General features: G+C 43.8%; 1 protein-coding gene across 4 annotated transcripts in view; it reads right to left on the reverse strand.

Moving 5' to 3' along the window:
• The window catches only part of LOC128687375 (uncharacterized), an 82,586-nt gene that overhangs the window by 5,650 nt on the left and 59,055 nt on the right, over window positions 1-17,881 (reverse strand). For all 4 annotated transcript variants that reach the window (XM_070092661.1, XM_070092660.1, XM_053774818.2 and 1 more), the window contains 10 exons: window positions 15,270-15,416; window positions 14,807-14,972; window positions 13,995-14,108; window positions 12,716-12,826; window positions 12,198-12,367; window positions 11,295-11,454; window positions 10,254-10,481; window positions 8,696-8,775; window positions 7,795-7,951; window positions 6,586-7,077 (listed from right to left, as the gene is read on the reverse strand). In XM_070092661.1, the coding sequence (XP_069948762.1) occupies window positions 6,586-7,077; window positions 7,795-7,951; window positions 8,696-8,775; window positions 10,254-10,481; window positions 11,295-11,454; window positions 12,198-12,367; window positions 12,716-12,826; window positions 13,995-14,108; window positions 14,807-14,972; window positions 15,270-15,416 (1,825 nt within the window). The remainder of the gene's footprint in view (window positions 1-6,585; window positions 7,078-7,794; window positions 7,952-8,695; window positions 8,776-10,253; window positions 10,482-11,294; window positions 11,455-12,197; window positions 12,368-12,715; window positions 12,827-13,994; window positions 14,109-14,806; window positions 14,973-15,269; window positions 15,417-17,881) is intronic.

Genomic DNA, 17,881 nt, shown 5'->3' on the forward strand with positions numbered 1-17,881 from the left:
GTAAGAGCGATGGGGCGATAGTGGGAGGCATCATGTCCTGTAGTACCCGGTTTGCGGAAAGGGAGAACAATGGCAGATTTCCACAGCTGGGGAAGAACTCCTTGTGCCCAAATAAGATTGAAGAGGTGTAAGAGGACTACAAGGGCTGACCGATGTAAATGTTGTAACATACGAATATGAATGTCATCAGGCCCAGCTGCCGATGATCGGCAAGCTGAGAGCGTTGCCTCCAGTTCTTGAAGTGTAAAAGGCACATTATACTGTTCTTCTCCGAGAGAAGAAAAGTCCAAGGGTACTAACTCTCTGGCAGACTTTGAGGAAAGAAACGAGGGGCATAGATGGAGCCCTCGGGAAATACGGACCAGATGTGTGCCAAGTTCAATGGCAACGTCGAGAGGGTTTGCTATATCAACACCAGTGACCCGTAGAACAGAAGCCGGGTCAGGAGAGTATTTACCACTCAATTTCCTCACTTTTTTCCAGACTGCACTCATAGAAGAAGCAGAGGTGATGGTGGAAACATAGTCTCGCCAACAAGTGCGTTTAGCTTCACGGATGACACGGCGAGCGATCGCACGCTTCTGCTTAAAATCAACAAGTCTCTCAGCGGTTCTATTGTACCGGTACCTGCCCCATGCAGCACGTTTCAAACGTACTGCACGAGCACAAGCAGGAGACCACCAAGGCACGCACTTCTGAGAATGCCTGCCTGAGGTTTGGGGTATAGAATGAGAAGCTGCGGTATAAACTGATGTCGAGAAGATGTGTAGGAGCTCATCAATGGAGGATGAAGAAGGAACCTCACTAAAAGCAGTGAGGTGTGAGTAAAGATCCCAATTTGCCCGATCAAATTGCCAGCGAGGGCTACGGGAAGGTGGTGAATAGGAAGGAGAAGTAAGAATGATCGGAAAATGATCGCTGTCATGTAAGTCTGGTAGAACAGACCAGGTGAAGTCTAGTGCAGTGGAGGAAGAGCAGACTGATAGATCGATGCAAGAGAGAGTATGAGTACGAGGATCAAAATGGGTGGGAGTACCCGTATTTAAAACATGGAGGGGGTGAGAGGCAAGAAAAGCCTCCAACTGAATGCCACGTGAGTCACAATGAGACCCCCCCCAGAGGAAATGGTGGGCATTAAAATCACCAAGTAACAGAAGTGGTGGTGGTAAGGATGAAACAAGAAAGGCAAAGTCTGGGATAGAAAATGCTCGAGAAGGAGAGAGATATAAAGAACATATTGTAAACCACTTATTCAAGTGGATACGGGCTGCAGTGTAATGCAGCGAGGTATGGACAAATAGTTGACAGTACGGAATATCATTGCGTAGAAGAAGGGCACTTTCATTAAAGGTCCCATCTGAGAAAGGATCCGAAGAATACAATAAATTATAGCCTGAGATAGGTTGGAAAACAGCCGAGTGTAATTTTGGTTCTTGTAAGCAAGCACCAACAGGGGAAAACCTGGAAAGCAACATCTGAAGCTCACCCCGATTACCCCTGAGGCCGCGGATATTCCACTGTAAATAGGCCATGATTGGCGATGAAGGAAATATCAGGAATCTGTAGGTAAAGGCACCTACGGACTAGAGGGGTTAGAAAAGTCAACGTGTGGTGGCATTGGAAGATGTTCAAGTAGCGAAGGAACGGAGCGTTGCGAAGAATGGGGTTGTGAAGATGGAGGAGAGGGAAGAGAAGGAACAGGAAGTGAATCAGTGTCCATTGAAGGTTTAGTCTCTGCAATATATTCTGAAATGGCTTCAAGTGTTTCTGAATTCAAAGATGTATGGGAAACCATATTGGAGATAGGAGGAGGAGGGTGAGTAAAGATTGGGACAGTAATGGACTGTACCAAAGTAGAGGGGGAGGGAAAAGTGTAAGGGACTGGAGATGAAGTGTGGGGGGGGACAGAAGAGGTAGAAACCTGGGAGGTGACAGAAGAGGGAGAAACTTGGGAGGGGACGGGGGTGGAAGACATAGTACGAGGAGGAGGGTGAATCTCCACACTTGTAATAGAGCCAGAGAGAGGGGAAGAACTAGGTACAGAGACTGGAAAGGTAACGTGTGGAGGTGGAAGAAGGGAAGGAAGGGGCAAAGAAGATTTGAGCAATGTGGATTTTTTGGACTTCTGAGTAGAGGGGCGATTGGTATTAGGTGTCGTACGAGGTCTTGTCGATACTGGGGCTTGTGAGGAAGGACGCGAAGATGTGAGAACAGACTGAGTTGTAGTCGGGACGTCAGAGCCAAGGACAGCAAAAGGATTAGATGCCGTAATGGCTATGGGAGGGGTAACAACAGAGGAGGCTGCAGAAGATGGGACCCCAGAAGTGGGGGGATGTTTGGAAACACGAGAATAAGAAACACGGGGTAGTCTCCCTTGGAGGCGGAGATGAGTAACTGCCATAGCATAAGGGAGACCTTCTGCCTCTTTGAGGCAACGGATTTCACGTTCATTTAAGTAGACCTGGCAACGGCGGGAGTACGAAGGGTGAGCTTCATTACAATTAAGGCAAGATGGAGGTTGACTGCAAGATGTATTAGAATGGTTGTCGGCACCACAGACTGGGCATTCGGCCATAGATCTGCAATATTTCACTGGGTGACCAAAACGCCAGCAATTTCTACATTGTTGCGGTGTAGGTATCACCTTTCGAACTTGTAACCGATGTCCCGCTACATATACAGAGGGCGGGAGTTCTCGGCTGTCAAAAGTTAAACGAGCCACATTGCAAGGGTAACGTCTCCGCCCCCGGGCAGGAAGGACATAAGTGTCTACTTTGAGGATTGGGAGATCCTGGAGTTCCAGCTGTTCAAAAATGTCATTGCCACATGACTGGAAATTCTGTTGGACTATGGTATGGGGCAGAATGACAGTACCACTACAAGAATTGAGAGAAAGATGTTTTTCAATAGTGATAGGAGTAGTATCGATATTCGAAAGGAGAGAAAGATCATGAGCTTGGGTAGCATTCTGGACAGTGACGATGCGCGTACCGCTCTTGAGAGCGTGAAATGAAATATCTCTGCCAACATGACGCAGGAGCGCTTTGGCAATACTATGGTCAGAAAGGTAGGCAGAAGAAGAAGTTGGTCTTAAAGTAAAGAATTTAGTCCATTGTGTGGTCCGAAACTGAGCGTGGAGAGGGAGTGCTTGACGTGTCAGTCGTTTCCGAGTAGAATGGGAAGGTAACGACGGAGCATCATCAGGAGATTGACGTTGGCGTTTAGGAGTAGGACCGGAGTTGGTCCGGCATGAAATGGGTGGGCGATTCGAAAATTGCCGTACCGTAGAGGGAGAAGCCGGAAGCATAGTCAAAGGAGAGCGGAGTTCAGACAAATCGAAGGAGTCAGTCAAAGCCCCGGTACCTGAAGCGGGTGAGGAAACAGCACCAGCAAGAGGTACAGGGGCATCAGGAGTGTCCGAAGAGTGGTCTAAACACAAGGCAGGGTCAGAATGGGGTGCGGTATCAAGAAGGGGCCCGGGGGTAGTGGTTTCATGGACTAGGGCTGCCATGGTTAGGTTACTCCTTTGCTTTTTGTTTTTAAGAAAAAAAAAGAAAGAAGAAAAGAAAATAAAAACAAAAAAAAGAATAAAAAAAGGGGGGAGCGGGGAGGAATAGTTCCCAGGAGGAATGAAAGGGCCGGAAATCTCCCTCCGCGCCCAAGAGGACTCGACACCGCTAGTAGCGCAGATGCAGCATGGAACCCGTGCCATACCCTACCCTTCATGCCAGTAAACCAGCAATCCGGGATAGCAACCTCACATCTGCCGAGCTACCTCGGTGGACAAAAGAGAGGGCGGCCGGATATCCGCCACAAAGCATACCTCCTTCAGCCACCACCCCCGGAATCCGAAAGGTGGCTTCCAGAGATACACCCGTCGCCCAAAAGACACCCAAAGCTACTCCGGGATACCGGAGAGGGATCGGGACATCCCTAGGCAATCCAGATTCCACGGCAAACTACGCCACCGCCAAGAAACCTCAACGGAATGGGATCGACCCCGGTGTCCTTTCCCCTACCTAGGAACTAGCGCGCCTGTGGGAGAAATCACGAAGGCTAAAAAGAGGAAGGGCAAAAGGGAGGGGTGAGGAGGAGGAGGAGGAATGGAAAAAGGGGAGGATGGGGAGGATGGGATAGGGGAGGGGAGAATGGGGGGTAATTAGGTTCGGTCTGAGGAAGAAGACCGACAGGGCTAATTCCTCAGACCAAGAGCCTCTTCACCACGCCAAGGAGCCCCCCTTGAAGAGGTTCATTCTACTGAGGTAAAGTTTCCTGTTGCCACGAATCACCCACGAATGAGGTAAATACCATAGTAAAGTACCTGATAAATAAGACTGATTACATGGTCTTTACATCTCTGTTGCTTCTGCTGCCTCTTGTATATTCGACTGAAGAAGTCTACTGTGTAGGCAAAACGTTCAGGAATTAATCCGCACCCGTACAATGGTCAGCGTTTGTCTTGAAGCACTAAATCCATGTGGGGCCATTCATTTCAGGGATTACTGAAGGTTCCACCGTCCTTCTGCCATCAAGACTCTACTGAGCGGACAGACTGCTTACAGAAACTCCAGGATGATCAGTAAGACACATGTGCAACAGTTAGGTAGCTTGAACTCGCGGCAAGTGAGTCGTAAAATTCCAGGCCAGCGCGTTTGCAGTCTTGTCATTACGATTTCGTGAGTCAGAAACAGCAATGCTGATATTGTCCGATCGTGAAAATTGACCTCTTGTAAATGGTCCATATCGGACAAGCTTACATTGGTCCAACGTTTCGCTCTGTGTGGAACTTTATTTAGGTAAGATTTGATGAAACTCTTCACAGGGTGAAATATTTTCCCATTAAAAACTTAATCTGTAATGTGTTTTGTTTTGCTACTGTTATGACTACGATAGTTGTATCCGTCAGAAACACAAGTGTTTTCATAACTAAGACAAAGGAGTAATACTCACGTATCCATATTTGACCAAACCTTTCGCCTTCACTGAAGGCTTTATCAGTCTAGTAGAAAAAGTCATAATTACAGTCCCTAACAATCACTTTAGAATCACCTCTCTACTGTTTCCAGTATTGTAATCAGCTCCGCGCCCGACTGATGAAGCCTGCTGTGCAGGCGAAGCGTTTCTTCAATAAAAATACCTTTCTTTTGCGCCAGTGTCTTGCTCATCAGCTAATCAGTACTGAATACCATTATACGATATAATTAAGTTAACTAACTGGGGCCGGCAACTTAAACATGTACTGAGACTACATAACTGTACTAACTAGATGGTGCTCTTTCTAGTTATACAAACTACGGTGTACAAGCTGCAGTCAGTCTATCAGCTTTACTTGACTTCCGTCCACTGAGTGCTCTCTCACCTTGTTCCGGGATGTGTTGATCAATAGTGTCTGGCCAGCACTGTGTGTGTGTGTGTGTGTGTGTGTGTGTGTGTGTGTGTGTGTGTGTGTGCGTGAGAGGACTTGGAAAGCGTCATCAATGGTCACACACCGTATCACCACCACATTAACCACACAAGGTACCTCCACCACTACACTAACTGTACAAGGTACTACCACTACTTGACTTCCGTCCACTGAGTATATATATATATATATATATATATATATATATATATATATATATATATATATATATATATATATATATATATATATATATATATATATATATATATATATATATATATATATATATATATATATATATAGTGATCGCTGTTGGACAATGCTTTAAGGGATAAAATGTTAAAGGGAAGAATTTTGCGTGTTTGTTCAGTGGAAGATGCAGTAAGAGAAAGATGGAGTACAGGAGAATGGAGTAAATGATTAAAAAAGAAAGGAAAAGTGAATGAAATAAAGAAGGGAATAGTGAGAGGAGTTGGAAGAGTGAGGGTGTAGAATGAAAGTGGTGAGCAGGTCAAGGAGATATTGTGTGAATTTAAGAATGCACTGTTAGAGTGAGCGTTAAAGTGTTAGAGTGAGCGTTAGAGTGTTAGAATGAGCGTTAGAGAGGCTTTTCTATAAGAAAGTGGGTGTGGGTTAGGAAGAGAAATGATTGATGGAATGATAAGGTGAAGAGTCTGGTAATAATGAAAACGTTAGCACACGAAAAGAGAATGTATGTAGAAAGAAGAAAGAGACGGTAAAAGTGTAGTAAGGAAGTGCAGAAGGTGACCAAATAAGAGATTTGGGTGAGTCTTTATCACCAAATTTTCCTGAGAATAAGAAATAACTATGGAAAAAGATTTATATGCGAAAAAGCCTCTGTAGCTAATTGACTTGGCAGGTAGGATTGTAAGTTGTGAAATATTGGATTGGAAGGTGAAGATAATGTAGAGACGGAGAAAATATTTGAGTTTTTGAACAAATGATAAACGGGAGGCAATGATTTCATGCATAGGATAGTGAGAAATAAGATGAGAGAAGAGACAGATGTGAGTGTGGAGGAAGCAGTATAGTAATCTGAGAGTGAATAAAGCATTACTGTGATGGACAGAGAGGGAGGGGGTGAAGTCGAGTGCTACTACAATGAGAGGCAGGTGAGATAAATCAGAACAACTTGACACAGTGGCTGGCAGACGTACACTATGACTGGCATCCCTGTGTCTGTTGTTGTTGCTGTAGAGTCTGTGTGCTGAGGTCTCGTTCACAGAGCCAGTGGAGGGTCTCTCTGGCAGGGCAGGCGAGGGGCACCTCTCCCTGGAGGCTGAGCAGGGGTGAAGTGGGGGGCGGATGAGGCTGTGGCTGGACCTACGGAGAGGGGGGGCGGAACAAGGGGTGGGCAAAGCTTCCTCAAGCTTGTACTGGGTTGGTCTAAGGCTGGTGCGTCCTGAGCTGAGGTCAAGTGTGCTGCTAGAGGCTGGCGATCTCTCCAGTAATTTTTTAAGGCATGGTTTGGCGTCTGACGGAGCTCTGAAGGCTGAGTCATGGAATGGAGAATCTCCCGAGGCAGCTTCACCACACTGTCTTCCACTGACCCGCTCGCCCAGAGAGGGCTCCCTGCAGGTGGTCACTGGCGACCCTGACGACCCTGATCGACTGTGATGGAGAGTCTTGCTCCGCCTCTCACACTTGTCCTGAAAACAACATTTTGTTTAAGGAAGAGTGAGTGGGAGACCTTCAGAATCAGGGTCACAGCGCGTGAGACATCGTGACACGTCTTATTTAAACATGTGTGTAATATGTACAATAAATACAAAATACTCTTATGGAATATAATTACATACTTCACGTCAAAGATAACTCCCATGTTACTAAAGTCTGTGTTTCTGTATGTTTGTATGTGTGTATGTTGTTTAAGTACCTACACACATGCAGACACACTGGTCACTGGTGTGTGTGTGTGTGTGTGTGTATGTGTGTGTGTGTGTGTGTGTGTGTGTCTTGACACATAACGTTATATGATAATATCTTCTTAACCAGACAAAAATCAGCCAAATTTTTTTCCTTCAACAAACTGAATAATTGTACAAACGAAGCCACACGGAGAAAGTAAAACAGAAGATAATCAAAGCACTGTATATATGGTTCTCACACTGAGTCTCTCTTTAATAGAATGATGATGAGAGCCTCAGTGTGATGCCGAAATATGGAGCATTCCTCTTATCTTCCGTATTATGCCTTCACGTTCGTTTGTTTGTTAAACTTATCAGTGTTTATTAGACTTCTGTATTGGCAAACTGAGTTGTCTTGCCGGGACCTCCACCACACTACCCATGACCCCTTCAGTGTCTTCACATTACTATGAATTAACTTGGTGCAGTGTGTTAGACAAAACTTGTGGTGAGTCTTACCATCCTCATCTGTGACGTGACCTTCTCCACCACCTGCGCTACACTGCTCCTTCCTCCCGTTCCTGTCTTCTTCTTGGTGTTTCTCAACACTTTCTTCTTCCTCAGCCTAACTGGTGTTGCCTGTCTATCAGAGTCCCCGCTGCTCGAGTTGCTCTCGCTGTGCACAACAATAACATTACAACGTTAGCCCCATCAAGAATTACTAGTTTTCAAGGATCTAACATCCTGGGGAGGGCCGCCAGGGACTGCTGCTCTAATTGAAGCATGACATTCATTCCTTTACCACATAAAATACCCCCTGGCTATATAAATGAAAGTCACAGTGCCCTGCCCGGAGCAATTCACAACTCATTAACTGGAAATTGAAACTGGACTACGTTTCGCTCCGTTCTGGAACGCTATGAAATCACAAATGAAACAAAAAAGTGCTTTGGGTCAGGTTACTAAAACAGTCCTATTAGGAGTTCTGGTATTGTACATTCATAACACAGCCACGCAGACCCTATTATGTGGGAGTAAACATATACAGCAGACTGCATTAACCCGAGAAAGGTTTAATTTCCAGAAATAGTCTCCATACCCGGGTATGGTGTCCCCGGGGAGGACAAATGTTAAAATATAATCGTTGTAATCAGAATTTGTTTTACTATTACATGAGGGACATATAAAGTAACAATAACTGAAGTGAATGTAACACCTGTCACAATTCTATTTCACCTTTGTGTGAGGTATTGGCAGGAATGTGCGAATACTTCACTAGGCTTAAGAAAATATTGATACAGTAATTAATGGACGTGGGCTGAAACTTTCAGTAGTTCCTACTCTTAATGCAACACACAACACAAAGTCAATGGAGGCTGGTTTATGAAATACAATACAACACAACGAATACAGTACCCACCTGAAGTCAATGGAGGCTGGTTCATCAGCGTTAGAGCCCTTTTTGATAAGCCTTGACCACAGTTTATTTCTCAGCTTCTCCTTGTATCTGTCAAGACGGTAATAATGAGTCCCTCATATTTTATCAATATGTAAATGGTAATTATAAAATATATAAATAATCTGAGTCACTGTGTCTATAATTGGGCAATATATTCAGCTTCCAGTGTAAACAGGGCCATAATAGTTGAGAAGGCGGACTCTAAAGTGTGAGTGTGACAACACAAAATGTCGAATATATTTTCACCGGAAGAAAATTTTTAAGTCATTCGCAGCCTGGTAAAGCCCTACCATGAGCTAAACATTGTCTTATTAAAGATCCGTTCTTTCCGTTGCATCTTCATGCCAACACGACCAAAATGATGAAAGCCATTAATTAATCAGTGAAGTCAGCGTCTGCATCACTACAGTCAACAACAGCCTAATATGAGTTTTGTATAACTTACCGTCAATTATATTTCCAAGATGGCAGTTGGAAAAATAAATTATATATGAGACCTTGTAAAAAATCAATATATCATCAAAAGATTTCCATCTCAGATAAAAAAAAAACACAGCCTAAAAAGTAGAGAAAATATTAACTTGAGATGTTCGGCTGAGTTAGACAAAAACATCTTTTTTTGTGGACAAAATGCTAAAAAAAAGTTATTTTTTTTTATCGAGGAGGTTATTATCAAAATTTACTCTGGCTGTTCGGTTATTTATTAAGTAAATGCAATGGAGACAGTAATATTTTGGCCTTTGGGGAGAAAAAAGTTTTTTTGGGGGGATAATAAAAAAAAAGTAATCCAGCCTAACCTAACCTAGCATTAAAGAACAAAGAAAAAAAAAAGAGGCACAATACCGTGACTGGAACAATACATGAACAAACTCTTTTCTCCTATGTGCGGGTTATATGTGTAATGTAACCTAGCAATGAACTCAAAATCAAGGTTAGGTGAGATTTGGTTGCAATCTGTTTTTGGTGGTCACCAAAAAAGGTTTTCTGCTCATCAGGCATAAAATATAAACATTACCAATGCATAAGCCATTTATTGTTGGAGAATTTACATAGTGACTCATATTTCCTATCAGCTAGAGTAAATATTGACCAAAAATAGTTGTAATGACTAAGTAGAAGCGACTAGAAAATGTTAATTTATTTTATACATTACTAAAGTGAAGTAAGAATTGTTCACTAAAACTATAAAAATAACATTAAATACACTCAGTGACTGACATAACAAACAACACACATGTAGACAATAACACATTAGTTGGACTGAGTGCTCGAGAAGCTCAAGGGGCCAGGAAATGAGCCTCGACCCCCGTAATCATAACTAGGTAAGCACCCTCATAAGCAGATTGAAAAGGAACTCAGTGTGATGCCCCTTTTCAGATGACAGTATTAATTTTAGTATGCATTGTAGTGTCTATATGTTATTTGGTTGCTTAGTTAGTTGGTTGGTTGGTTGGTTGGTTGGTTGGTTGGTTGGTTGGTTGCAGTGATCAGTGTTCATTATACTCTCGTGGTTTATTACCTTGATGGGTTGTGGATCAAAATACTCGAAGAGCGTCTCACAAAACTGTCGTCCCATGGAAAGAAAGTCGTGGATATTGTAGTGTGTTCCAGCTCTTGGGCCCTCGGAGACCCCGCCGAAGGATGCCTCCATGGTGTAGGAGTGGAGGACTCCCATCATCCATACCACAACTCTGGCTGTGCCTTCCTTGCATCGATGGACTTTGAACTTGCAACTCCGGAAACTGAACTGTGGAGACCAAACACCGGAGAGTTATGGTCTGCTACTCTTGTTACGAACTACTTGATATATCCTCACCGCCCTGCTGAAGTCTCCTAGCTCAGGCTGACAGATTTCAATACTCAGTATGTACCTTCCTCATCCTGTGTGATGGAATATGACAGGGGCAAACATAGTGTTTGATCCCACTGTGAAGCTATTACACAGAATAGGGAATATGACAAGGGAAACATAGTGTTTGATCCCACTGTGAAGCTATCACATAGAATAGGGAATATGACAAGGGAAATATAGTGTTTATTCCCACTGTAACATTATCACACAGAACAGGGGAGCAGCATATTACTCATGCATCCAGTTTTGTTAAAGAATGATTCTGAAGATCATGCCATCGATATTCTGTAAGACATGTTATTATATTGATGGTACACAATAGCGACAAGTAGTTGAGTAAGATACATGATACTGTCGAAACACATCATACTTCCTTCTCCACTGCTTCCACTGTCTCCAGTATTTAAGTCACCTCTCTATTCGACTGTTAGAGGACAATATACAGAGATTGGTGGTGTAACAGCGTGTTGACGGGGGTGTTAGGGAAGGATTTACACAGCGTTCATGATATTCCAACCCACATGACGCACACTGCGTAAATAACAATCACTATACTTGTAAAACCTTACCCAGATGATGTGTACCTGCCTAGACTAACTTAAACGTATTTACCTGCATTATCTCGTCTCCTTAATTACCTCGTCACCTGTTTTACCTTGTCACCTGCGCTACCTTGTCACTTGCGTTACCTTGTCACCTGCGTTATACCTTGTCACCTCCGTTGTAGTGGAGGAGGAGCGGGAAGATCTGTTCCCTCAGGTGGTTGTCCTGGTTGCGACGATTCTCACAGCCGTACAGGAAGATGTTGTGCTTGCGTGAGTGTGCGTGGAAGTCTCCGTACATCACCACACCGTGTTCATCCATCAACCTGCCACCAGGATACACAAGGTTACCACCTCATTCAGTCACGAACTAAATAATAATAATAATAATAATAATAATAATAATAATAATAATAATAATAATAATAATAATAATAATGAAAAGGGGTGGGGCTGTTACAGTTCTGGAGGTGGAAAGTACAGTGGCTACACTCTGAAGGATAAGTGTGAATGATGCAGTCGGAGAGGTAATCTGAACTGTGATGTCAGTACACTTATAGCAAGAAAGCGATTGAATGAATGATGGTGAATGAGTTTTCTACTTTGGGTCACCGTGACCTGGTAAGAAACAACCAGTGAGGTAAAAACAAAAATTCGACTCTAATCAAAATATTCACATGTAAATTTACTCATGATAAAAAAGTATATTTAAATTTAACATAACATTAACAACATATGTAAAGTGGACTTTATTGAAATAATTTTTGTAATAATATAATTTTAATGAACCGTTGAAAACGTTTTGTTTTACTAAAAAATGTATCGTATCCGTGGCTGATAAATTGTGTTTGTGAGGGTGTATGTATGTGTTTTCATGTGTCTACGTGTTTGTGTATGTATATGTGTGTGTTTTTATACGTATGTATGTGTATACGTGTGTATGTGTGCATGTGTGTGTGTGTGTGTGTGTGTGTGTGTGTGTGTGTGTGTGTGTGTGTGTGTGTGTGTGTGTGTGTGTGTGTGTGTGTGTGTGTGTGTGTGTGTGTGTGTGTACGCGTGTGCGTCTGACCTCCTGACCATGGCCTTGGTGTGCCAGATGGCTGGAAACATCTCCTTCACAACCATCTTGTACTGTCTGTTGAGGTCCCGTCCCACCAAAGAGCAGCGGTGGTTGCCCACGATCACACCGTCAGGGTTCAACATGGGGATCACCTTAAAGATGAACTGACTTCGCAGCTCCTGCAACAACAGACTACAGTCACTCTTCCTGCTGATGATACAGTGGACAGTTACTTTCAGCGGCATCCCTTAATTTATCTCTAATATATCTGTAAGCATTTTTAATCAATGTCGTTTCTAGACAGGAAGATGTGGATGAGGGTAGTGACGAGGTGTGGCCAGAGAGTCTGTGAAACAAGCAATCGTGGAAAAATTAAAACGGTACTCTGTGTGTGTACACCAGCAATGATAAGTGTGAGTTGTGTACTGGTGATTTACATGAGCACTGGTGTTGACAGTGTGGGTAGTGTACTGGTGATTTACATGAGCATTGGTGTTGACAGTGTGGGTTGAATACCGATTACTTGCATGAGCTTTGGGGTTGTCAGCAGTGAGGAACTCAAGGACCCCCTTCATGATCCACGAGGAAGGTGTCTCTCCCGGGTGGACCCGACCCGTCAGCACCACCGCTCGCTTCTTCTGTGAAAGTCAAGCAACAAAACAACACAATATAAATTGATGCTAACTGGAGGCGTAGAACAAGTGCATAAGACACTATCAGCAGTGAAGTTCTTCATTGGTACTCTAGAAAGCCCAATGGTGACACGTTTTAACAGTAAAGAACTCTCCTACTACTACAACTAGTATCTGTGTCACAATATATACAGTTGTTTGGATGCAAAAGCGTCATTTTACGATGATGTATTAACATTCATCTATCAAACAAACTTATATGTGACATCGTTCTACTTCGTGACTTGATAAAGTTCTTCACAAAGCTAAAACGTTGTCAATATGCAAGCTTGATATTTATATGTAGTACGTCTCTCACTCAAGGGTTTGGCATTATCTTTGATGCAAATCGTGTAAACAAGATGCCGTGTGGGCTCGGAGCAGGGAGAGCCAGGAGGCATCCCTGCAACTGCAGCACCACGCTTCAGTATGATCTAGACGTAAAAATACAGGCGAGAGATGGAAGTAGAGTATGGAGGAGGTACTGAGATGTACGCGCTAGAGTGTCCAGCATGCACAAGCTTAAAACTAGACAGGAACAAGTGAGTCACAGCTAAAAAATAAAATTTATGATCTAAAAGTCCATATTAAAAGCGAGTACGTTATTATGGTAATAAGAATTTATACATTTGTAATATATTGGTAATATATATATTGGTAAAACATTGGTAATCTGAACCATGTATAGTAATCAGAACTTACTGTCTGTAATTCTAGCAATATTATTAAAACACACAATCTGATGTAAGTTGAACTCTGCAGTAAGGACCAACAAGATGAATATGAAGAATTAATACTGCTCTGAGTGGACAGATAGAGAGCAGCAGTGATATGGCTATGTGATCAATGGTTCAGTGGTTCAGGCAAGTATCCCATTTATCTTGTTTATCTCTCATTACCGTGTAAAATGTATGTAATACAATGTAAACATGACAGAATAACACTTACAGCACCGTAAGTGGAACAGTTCACAAGCAACTGATCAGGGAACGGGTCATATTGGCGGCTTAGAAACTAGAGAACGCCACGGCCATGCTGTACATGTGGTAAAGTGTACTATACATGTGGTAGAGTGTACTTTACATGTTTTAGAGTGTACATGTGGTAGAGTGTATATGTAGAAGAGTGTACTGACCTTGCCGTCTTCCTCTGGTTCTGGACTAGTGATGGTGAGAAGATAGACAGGGTTCCCAGCCACAGACCGACACAACACACGCTGCCGACATACACTAGACTTGAAGGGGTCGTTCTGCAAGACGCATGACGGAGATGAGGCATTTTAACAACTGTTTCTCTGATCTGAGTGCCAAATCTTGTCCCATTGCCTCTGTGCACCCAAATACCCAGTTGTTAATGGATAATGTTCTAATCTCAGCTCTCAACACTGGCATACACAAAGAGGTATACCAGTGTATAATACTATTGTAATGCACACCAGATGAAAAGGGGGTAACTAGACTAAAGCTAATCCTTGGTGGATATTTTCAATTCTGATAGTTTAATCTCATAGGGTCTGACTCCCATTTTTCATTCTTACGCGCCATGTTCTACGATGTACTAAGTGAAATAATATAAAGAGTAATGGAGAATGAACATTAGCCAGGTGACTGAACACTCAGTATTGGTACACACAAGTGCTACATCACCACGAATGTAAGGATCGTTCAGGCAGTGATGGAGGAACCGTGATAGTAGGATGGTTTTGTGAGGGAGTGAATGCTTGTTCAAGGACCACAATATTTTGACTTGGAGGCTTAGAATTGCGTGTGGACAGGAAGGCAGGCTTGTGGTACTGGCACTGCCAGGGCAGGAAAGTAGGTTTGTGGTACTGGCACTGCTAGGGCAGGAAAGTAGGTTTGTGGTACTGGCACTGCAAGGGCAGGAAAGTAGGCTTGTGGTACTGGCGCTACCAGGGCAGGAAGGCAGGCTTGTGGCACTGACACTCACCTGGATGGAGAGGAGGTGTTCCTGCAGATCAGAGTAGCTGTAAGGGTAGCAGTGAGCGATGTACAGTGTGTCGTGGTCATGAGGGAAGGTGATGTTGAAGGTGAGGGTGTAGGAGGGGGCGTCATCTTCACCATCATCATCACTGTCGTAACAAGTGTTGTCACTGCTGAAATAATCAAACCTCAATTTTAATATCGATGGAGACACAAAATGCGACCTTTGTTCACGACGTTTCGCCCACACAGTGGGCGAGAGAAAGGATCGCATTATACTGCATCTGTGTCTCTTTATCCGTGACTTACTAATCAGAACAACAAAGCAGTTCATTGATTAAGCATTCGGCTTGCATGCGAAAGGACTGGGATTCGATTCCCGGGTAGGGCGACGAATAAAGAGAAGTCTGCTTACACCTTGTGCTGCCCCTGGTTATTGTAACAGTAAGAACAATGTCTGTGTTGCTCACCTGTCATGGTTCTTGAAGTAGATAATGTTGGTGGCACAGCGCCTCCAGCCGACCCCGTGCTGCGCCGCCTCCCTGCACGAGTACATGAGCGGCCGCATCCCGTGGTTGTATAGACTGTCTCCCTTCGTCAGGTTCACAATGGAAAACCTGTCAAGTCTCAGTCTTAGAGATCACTATATAGAATAAAAGTCACAATATTATGGCTGGAACATTTCACAACTAACCTATGGAAGCTACATTACTGTGACTTCAATAATTCACAACTAATCCACAAATTAAAAATAAATCTTTAGACAAGGTTTCGGTCCGTCCTGGGTTATCAGGTCACGACTTGATAAACCACTACGGATGGAAATATAATCTGAAGGCTTATCTCCAGCTTGTAGATCGGGTGTAAACAATACTTAGGTCATTATCACGCACTCACGTGAGGAATACATAATAACATATCAATGCTGAAAATATTGGTATCACACCGAAGAAGCACTCAGCCTGAAACCGAAAGATTCAGTGGTCATTTTAATTGTTGCTTTATTGTTTCCACGTTTATTAGACTATGCTATATATTTGCAAATTACTGTCTTAAACTTCTGGTTGCAAAAACAAAAAATTATAAGGACTGAGTTATAAAGATTGAATCGATGATTACCCAAGTTGTGGTCAGTGGCGCTCTCTCCCTCCTCTACTCTCCATGATTCACATGTAATTACTGACCTGTATGACAAATGGAATTGAGGGGGAAAAGTGGGGGTTAAAGGGATATGTGGGACTGAGAAGCAAGAAGGAAGAATAAAGACGATATAAAAAACAGAAAGAGGAAGAAGAAGAAGAAGAAGAAGAAGAAGAAGAAGAAGAAGAAGAAGAAGAAGAAGAAGAAGAAGAAGAAGAAGAAGAAGAAGAAGAAGAAGAAGGAGAAGAAGAAGAAGAAGAAGAAGAAGAAGAAGAAGAAGAAGAAGAAGAAGAAGAAGAAGAAGAAGAAGAAGAAGAAGAAGAAGAAGAAGAGGAGGAGGAGGAGGAAGAAAAAGAAAGGGTGTCAATAAGTGGCGAAATGGTGACGATAAGAGCCAGGAGAGACTGATGTGCGAGACACAATAGAGGGCAGCACTAAACAAGCAGTAAACTGGTATTAACTGTCAAGTCTTAGCAACAAGTGCTGCACCAAACTGTTACAAGTTATCCTGCAATGCTTCATATATATTTTGTGGAAATATTTTGTGTAGAAACAACTTACAAAAAAAGAAAAAGATGTGTAACAGAACATTTTGAGCATCACGTGACGGGCGACTTTACTGGGAGTCACCTGTCATTACTGGGAGTCACCTGCCATTACTGGGAGTCACCTGCCATTACTGGGAGTCACCTGACATTACTGGGAGTCACCTGCCATTACTGGGAGTCACCTGCCATTACTGGGAGTCACCTGACATTACTGAGAGTCACCTGCCATTACTGGGAGTCACCTGCCATTACTGGGAGTCACCTGCCATTACTGGGAGTCACCTGCCATTACTGGGAGTCACCTGCCATTACTGGGAGTCACCTGACATTACTGGGAGTCACCTGACATTACTGGGAGTCACCTGCCATTACTGGGAGTCACCTGCCATTACTGGGAGTCACCTGCCATTACTGGGAGTCACCTGACATTACTGGGAGTCACCTGCCATTACTGGGAGTCACCTGCCATTACTGGGAGTCACCTGCCATTACTGGGAGTCACCTGCCATTACTGGGAGTCACCTGACATTACTGAGAGTCACCTGACATTACTGGGAGTCACCTGCCATTACTGGGAGTCACCTGACATTACTGGGAGTCACCTGACATTACTGGGAGTCACCTGCCATTACTGGGAGTCACCTGCCATTACTGGGAGTCACCTGCCATTACTGGGAGTCACCTGCCATTACTGGGAGTCACCTGCCATTACTGGGAGTCACCTGCCATTACTGGGAGTCACCTGCCATTACTGGGAGTCACCTGACATTACTGGGAGTCACCTGCCATTACTGGGAGTCACCTGACATTACTGAGAGTCACCTGCCATTACTGGGAGTCACCTGCCATTACTGGGAGTCACCTGACATTACTGGGAGTCACCTGCCATTACTGGGAGTCACCTGCCATTACTGGGAGTCACCTGACATTACTGGGAGTCACCTGCCATTACTGGGAGTCACCTGCCATTACTGGGAGTCACCTGACATTACTGGGAGTCACCTGCCATTACTGGGAGTCACCTGCCATTACTGGGAGTCACCTGACATTACTGGGAGTCACCTGCCATTACTGGGAGTCACCTGACATTACTGGGAGTCACCTGACATTACTGAGAGTCACCTGCCATTACTGGGAGTCACCTGCCATTACTGGGAGTCACCTGACATTACTGGGAGTCACCTGCCATTACTGGGAGTCACCTGCCATTACTGGGAGTCACCTGCCATTACTGGGAGTCACCTGACATTACTGGGAGTCACCTGCCATTACTGGGAGTCACCTGACATTACTGAGAGTCACCTGCCATTACTGGGAGTCACCTGCCATTACTGGGAGTCACCTGACATTACTGGGAGTCACCTGACATTACTGGGAGTCACCTGACATTACTG

This window comes from Cherax quadricarinatus, chromosome 40, assembly GCF_038502225.1.
Source record: "Cherax quadricarinatus isolate ZL_2023a chromosome 40, ASM3850222v1, whole genome shotgun sequence".
NCBI classification, from domain to species: Eukaryota; Metazoa; Arthropoda; class Malacostraca; order Decapoda; family Parastacidae; genus Cherax; species Cherax quadricarinatus.